This window comes from Oncorhynchus tshawytscha, linkage group LG31 (genome assembly GCF_018296145.1).
Source record: "Oncorhynchus tshawytscha isolate Ot180627B linkage group LG31, Otsh_v2.0, whole genome shotgun sequence".
NCBI lineage: Eukaryota > Metazoa > Chordata > Actinopteri > Salmoniformes > Salmonidae > Oncorhynchus > Oncorhynchus tshawytscha.
The window spans coordinates 29092301-29098774 of NC_056459.1; the positions used below are offsets into that span (position 1 = coordinate 29092301).

Sequence of the window (6474 nt, forward strand, 5' to 3'; positions counted from 1 at the left end):
ACTAGCCACTTTAAACAATGCCACTTTAATCATGTTTACATATCTTACATTGCTCATATCATATGTATATACTGTATTTTATACCATCTATTGCACCTTGCCTATGCCGCTCGAACATCTTTCATCGGGAACAATTCCTGGTTGTAGTCAGTAACAATTCTTGGTTGTAGTCAGGACAACATGCCAATGTGTCAGTCAGTCAGCCAGAGAATGTGTGTGGTTAGGTTTCACACGAGTACACAAACACACACACACAAACTCACAGACTATATCGCACACACACACACACACACAAAAATAATCAACCTCTATCCCTTTGCTGACAGACAACTCTCCTGGTGACATGCTGAATAGCAGTTTATCGAAGAGAATGGCCCCATGTGAGCGCCACACTTGTGACTGGCAAGGTCAATTACATTTCCTCTGTGTAAATCAAAAGCTTCTAAGGCCACGGGAGACGCAAAGTCAAATTATTCCAGACAACAGAACAGAGTCATTTCTGGTTATTATGGCTCAATAGCTGTGTTACAGAGCGGAAGAGCAGATTGCAGAGTGTTGAACAATGCAAAATCATGTGTGTGTGCGTGTGTGTGTGTGTGTGTGTGTGTGTGTGTGTGTGTGTGTGTGTGTGTGTGTGTGTGTGTGTGTGTGTGTGCGTGTGTGTGTGTTTGCTGAGGGTCTAACTGAGGGAGAACCCAGCAGACTTAAACACACACACACACACGCACATGCACACACACACACACACACACACACACACACACACACACACACACACACACACACACACACACACACACACACACGCACACACACACACACCGAGCGTCATCCTTCATCTCTGCCAGCTCTGTCAGACTGACGGTAGGCAGCTGGATCTCACCAGGCTTTTCCCCTCTCCTCATCTCATCTCCCTTCTCATCCCCTCCTCCACTCCTCTCCACACTGCTTTGCATCCATTACCACACGCATTACCCTGTCGGTCTGACAAGACAAATCACCAGCCAACCCCAGTCACACCGACGCACCGTAACAGAGGATAAAGAACGTTACGAGTTAAACCTTAAATCAGCCTCAGGGTGTCTGCAAGTGTGTATCCAAGTGATTCAGTTCATACGTGTGTCATACGTGTAAAAGGCAAAGTGGGGTCGAGAGGCGAAGAACAGAATTAATGCTGACTCCAGATTATGACACTGGAGGACAGAACAGGCTTTGGGAGTGTAGGTAGCCCAACCCAGCACAGCCCCGTGGTTGGTTCAATATTTCATCAGAGGATCAAACTGGGCTAGGCGTCACCTACTGTCCAACGCAACATTTTTACTACTGATTAGCTGATTGGCTGGATGGCTGGAGCGTCAAAATTTTTACTACTGATTAGCTAATTGGCTGGACGGTTGGAGTTTCAACACTGTTATTAATGATTAGCTGATTGGCTGGATGACTGGAGCGTCAACATTTTTACTGCTGATTAGCTGATTGGCTGGACGGTTGGAGCTTCAACATTTTTACTACTGATTAGCTGATTGGCTGGACGGTTGGAGCTTCAACATTTTTACTACTGATTAGCTGATTGGCTGGACGGCTGGAGCTGGCCCAGGACACGGGCGAAAGGGGACAAGTCCAAGTCAAGACAGAGACCAGAACAATGAGAGTCCAATTCAAGATCATGTTTGTAATTTTGTCAGATCGCACCATAATAAGAGCTCAACATGTACAGTGTTTCTGTGTTAAAGATTTTCTCTGGTACTCCGAGGGGGTAAATGTAAGGAAAATGGTGCTGCACAGTTTGCAGAAAACAGTCGCTTTCAAACTAGGGATTTCGTAGCTAATTGAGGTAAGACAGTAATTCTTCTCATAGATTATGCATGTAAGAACTACACATTGACACAACCCAAAACAGAAGGTCTAAAAGGTATGTACTAGTAGCCAAAGTACTGACTCACAAACCCTTCCCCCAGTCTCCCCTTAGACAGCGTATGACTCACAAACCCTTCCCCCAGTCTCCCCTTAGACAGCGTATGACTCACAAACCCTTCCCCCAGTCTCCCCTTAGACAGCGTATGACTCACAAACCCTTCCCCCAGTCTCCCCTTAGACAGCGTATGACTCACAAACCCTTCCCCCAGTCTCCCCTTAGACAGCGTATGACTCACAAACCCTTCCCCCTCCCCTTAGTCTCCCCCTTCCCCCAGTCTCCCTTACAGCGTATGACTCACAAACCCTTCCCCCAGTCTCCCCTTAGACAGCGTATGACTCACAAACCCTTCCCCCAGTCTCCCCTTAGACAGCGTATGACTCACAAACCCTTCCCCCTCCCTTAGTCTCCCCCTTCCCCCAGTCTCCCCTTAGACAGCGTATGACTCACAAACCCTTCCCCCCCTTAGACAGCGTATGACTCTTCCCCTCTCCCTTAGACAGCGTATGACTCACAAACCCTTCCCCCAGTCTCCCCTTAGACAGCGTCTCACAAATCCTTCCCCCAGTCTCCCCTTAGACAGCGTATGACTCACAAACCCTTCCCCCAGTCTCCCCTTAGACAGCGTATGACTCACAAACCCTTCCCCCAGTCTCCCTTAGACAGCGTATGACTCACAAACCCTTCCCCCAGTCTCCCCTTAGACAGCGTACGACTCACAAACCCTTCCCCCAGTCTCCCCTTAGACAGCGTATGACTCACAAACCCTTCCCCCAGTCTCCCCTTAGACAGCGTATGACTCACAAACCCTTCCCCCAGTCTCCCTTCAGCCCTCAGTCTCCCTTAGACAGCGTATGACTCACAAACCCTTCCCCCAGTCTCCCCTTAGACAGCGTAACCACAAACCCTTCCCCCAGTCTCCCCTTAGACAGCGTGACTCACAAACCCTTCCCCCAGTCTCCCTTAGACAGCGTATGACTCACAAACCCTTCCCCCAGTCTCCCTTAGACAGCGTATGACTCACAAACCCTTCCCCCAGTCTCCCCTTAGACAGCGTACGACTCACAAACCTTCCCCCAGTCTCCCTTAGACAGCGTATGACTCACAAACCCTTCCCCCAGTCTCCCCTTAGACAGCGTATGACTCACAAACCCTTCCCCCAGTCTCCCCTTAGACAGCGTATGACTCACAAACCCTTCCCCCAGTCTCCCCTTAGACAGCGTATGACTCACAAACCCTTCCCCCAGTCTCCCCTTAGACAGCGTACAAACCCTTCCCCCAGTCTCCCCTTAGACAGCGTACGACTCACAAACCCTTCCCCCAGTCTCCCCTTAGACAGCGTCTCACAAACCCTTCCCCCAGTCTCCCCTTAGACAGCGTATGACTCACAAACCCTTCCCCCAGTCTCCCTTAGACAGCGTATGACTCACAAACCCTTCCCCCAGTCTCCCCTTAGACAGCGTATGACTCACAAACCCTTCCCCCAGTCTCCCCTTAGACAGCGTATGACTCACAAACCCTTCCCCAGTCTCCCTTAGACAGCGTACGACTCACAAACCCTTCCCCCAGTCTCCCCTTAGACAGCGTATGACTCACAAACCCTTCCCCAGTCTCCCCTTAGACAGCGTATGACTCACAAACCCTTCCCCCAGTCTCCCCTTAGACAGCGTATGACTCACAAACCCTTCCCCCAGTCTCCCCTTAGACAGCGTACGACTCACAAACCCTTCCCCCTCAGTCTCCCCTTAGACAGCGTACGACTCACAAACCCTTCCCCCAGTCTCCCTTAGACAGCGTATGACTCACAAACCCTTCCCCCAGTCTCCCCTTAGACAGCGTACGACTCACAAACCCTTCCCCCAGTCTCCCCTGCTAAAAGACAAGACCAAGACACTCAATACTCTCAACAACCTATTCTCCTCCTCTTAATTTTTATGGCACTGTTCACTCTCTCTCTCTCCATCTCTTCCTTCGCTCTCTCTCTTCCTCTCCCTGCTCTTTCTCTCTACCTCATAATGCCGATCAGACAGAGAGAGACGGAGGCGACGATCTTCCCATTGTTCTGCTTTCTACTCTAACTTTCTACTCTAACTTTCTACTCTAACTTTCTACTCTAACTTTTTACTCTAACTCACAGCTGAATCAACACATCTAGTCAGGAATCAGTTGCGTTGTCTTTCTATTGTATAAGTACTGTATTTTTCCTTCACAAACATAGATAAACACGATCCTCACCTCTCCGTTTTGCAGCGCGGCCCCCAGTACCACCACCGCTCCTGCGTCCATCATGGTAGGCTGGTTGTCGTTCTCATCCAGCACCTTGTCAGGTACAGGCGGGGGTCTGTCCTCCTCCTCGGGCTCCTCTGTGGGGCTCACAGCAGCAGTGATGGTGGCTGAGCGCCTGGCCTCCAGGTCTGCACTGTAACGGCTCTTCTTGTTCAGATCCACCGAGGCGTACTCCACTCCCGCGCACAGGGGCCCCCGCTCTGGGGAGCCAGGGCTGGGGTGGCCGTTGTGGAGGGCTGGAGGGTTGTTGGGAGGTGGGAGGTGGTTGTGGTGGTGGTGGTGGGAAATGTCATTGTCATCAGGGCTGAGGGGGGACATAGTACCGTCTCCGTTGAGGAGACCTGCAGCCAGGCTCCCTGGATGGTCCTTCAGCTCTTTGACCGTCTCGTACAGGGAGTCTTCAACGCTCACGTCCCGGGACGCCGTTAAGTCGCCGCCTCTCTCCTTCACCACCTAGTTTAGTTGATTAAGACAGCCGTCACTCCATTAGGACTAGTGTTCCTGGGTCCATACAGTACAACCATACAAACACAAGTAAAATAAATACATAATAACATCAATCCCTAATACCTCGTAGGTGCCGTCTCCAGAGGGAGGGAGAAGGGGTGAGCTGGAACATCCCATCCCCTCCAGGGTGCTGTTGGGTGGGATGCTGGGCAGCTCGCGGTCCTGGGGACACTTGGAGCTCCGCAGCTCGGACTGACTGGACAGCATCTCCTCAGAGGGCTGGGGACTGCTGTCCTGGGTGTCTGTCAACACTGGGGGACGATGGATGAATACATTTGAGTTGAGTTCAATTGAATTGAATTGAATTTTGTTGAGTTGAGTTGAATTGAATTGAATTGAATTTTGTTGAGTTGAGTTGGATTGAATTGAATTTTGTTGAGATGAGTTGAGTTGGATTGAATTGAATTTTGTTGAGTTGAGTTGAATTGAATTGAATTTTGTTGAGTTGAGTTGGTTTGAATTGAATTTTGTTGAGATGAGTTGAGTTGGATTGAATTGAATTTTGTTGAGTTGAATTGAATTGAATTTTGTTGAGTTGAGTTGGATTGAATTGAATTTTGTTGAGATGAGTTGAGTTGGATTGAATTGAATTTTGTTGAGTTGAGTTGGGTTGGGTTGGATTTAATTGAATTGGACACGACAAAGGGAAAAGAGATGATGTGTGTGGGTGGTTATGCTGGGTTAACAGAGAGAGAGAGAGAGAGAGTTTGAGTATGGGGAGCCTCAATCATAAACAACAACATTGCATCTTTGAAAGCTGCAGTGGACAATTTGGACAAGTTAGCCTGTTCATTCACAGATTGAATTTGTACCTTGGTTAACTCCTTTAACGTTGGTTGTCATGCCAGCGGGCCTAACATTTGGCATGGCGACTAACAGGGGAGCGGGCGACAACACATATCTGTTACCAGACCGTAAGTGGAACATGCCTCGTGGATTAGACTGCCACAGGTGTGGAAATCAAAAGGAATAGCCAAGTAAGTAAAGTAAAGAATAGGCTAAATGTAGATGGTCTGTATGCCTAATGAATATTACACTATTTTAAAAAGTCATGAATGAAATGGCAACAAACAATAAACAACACATGCAGAAGTGTGTGTTGTGTGTGTGTGTGTGTTACCTGTACCACTGGTTAGTGGGCCGTTGTGTGAGCTGCTCACCAATAGGTCAGTCCCTGGGCTGTCCACAGACTGACTACCGGTAAATGTCTCTCTCTCAGACACCTATAGAACGACAAAGACTGGGTTAGGATGGGGATATGTGGTTTATTATAAACACAGGTCTAGGATCAGTTTTACCCTGTGTGGTCATGTGTGGTTCAGTAAATACACATACTACAAATATATCCACACGCTGTACTATAAGTCACTTTGGATAAGTGGAGTCATATACATTACATATATAGTACCAGTCAAAAGTTTGGACACACCTACTCATTCAAGGGTATTTCTTTATTTGTACAATTTTCTACATTGTAGAATAATTGTGAAAACATCAACACCATGAAATAACACATATGGAATCATGTAGTAACCAAAAAAGTGTTAAACATATCAACATATATTTGAGATTCTTCAAAGTAGCCACCCTTTGCCTTGATGACAGCTTTGCACACTCTTGGCATTCTCTCAACCAGATTCACCTGGAATGTTTTTCCAACAGTCTTGAAGGAGTTCCCACATATGCTGAGCACTTGTTGGCTGCTTATCCTACACTATGCGGTCCAACTCATCCCAAACCATCTCAATTGGGTTGAGGTCGGGTGA

The 6474-nt window shown here is 48.1% G+C and overlaps 1 protein-coding gene across 4 annotated transcripts in view; it reads right to left on the bottom strand.

The window, feature by feature from the left end:
- LOC112236021 (extensin) overlaps positions 1-6474 on the bottom strand; it is a 101677-nt gene that overhangs the window by 9623 nt on the left and 85580 nt on the right. For all 4 annotated transcript variants that reach the window (XM_042310461.1, XM_042310463.1, XM_042310462.1 and 1 more), the window contains 3 exons: positions 5829-5931; positions 4772-4959; positions 4151-4654 (listed from right to left, as the gene is read on the bottom strand). In XM_042310461.1, the coding sequence (XP_042166395.1) occupies positions 4151-4654; positions 4772-4959; positions 5829-5931 (795 nt within the window). The remainder of the gene's footprint in view (positions 1-4150; positions 4655-4771; positions 4960-5828; positions 5932-6474) is intronic.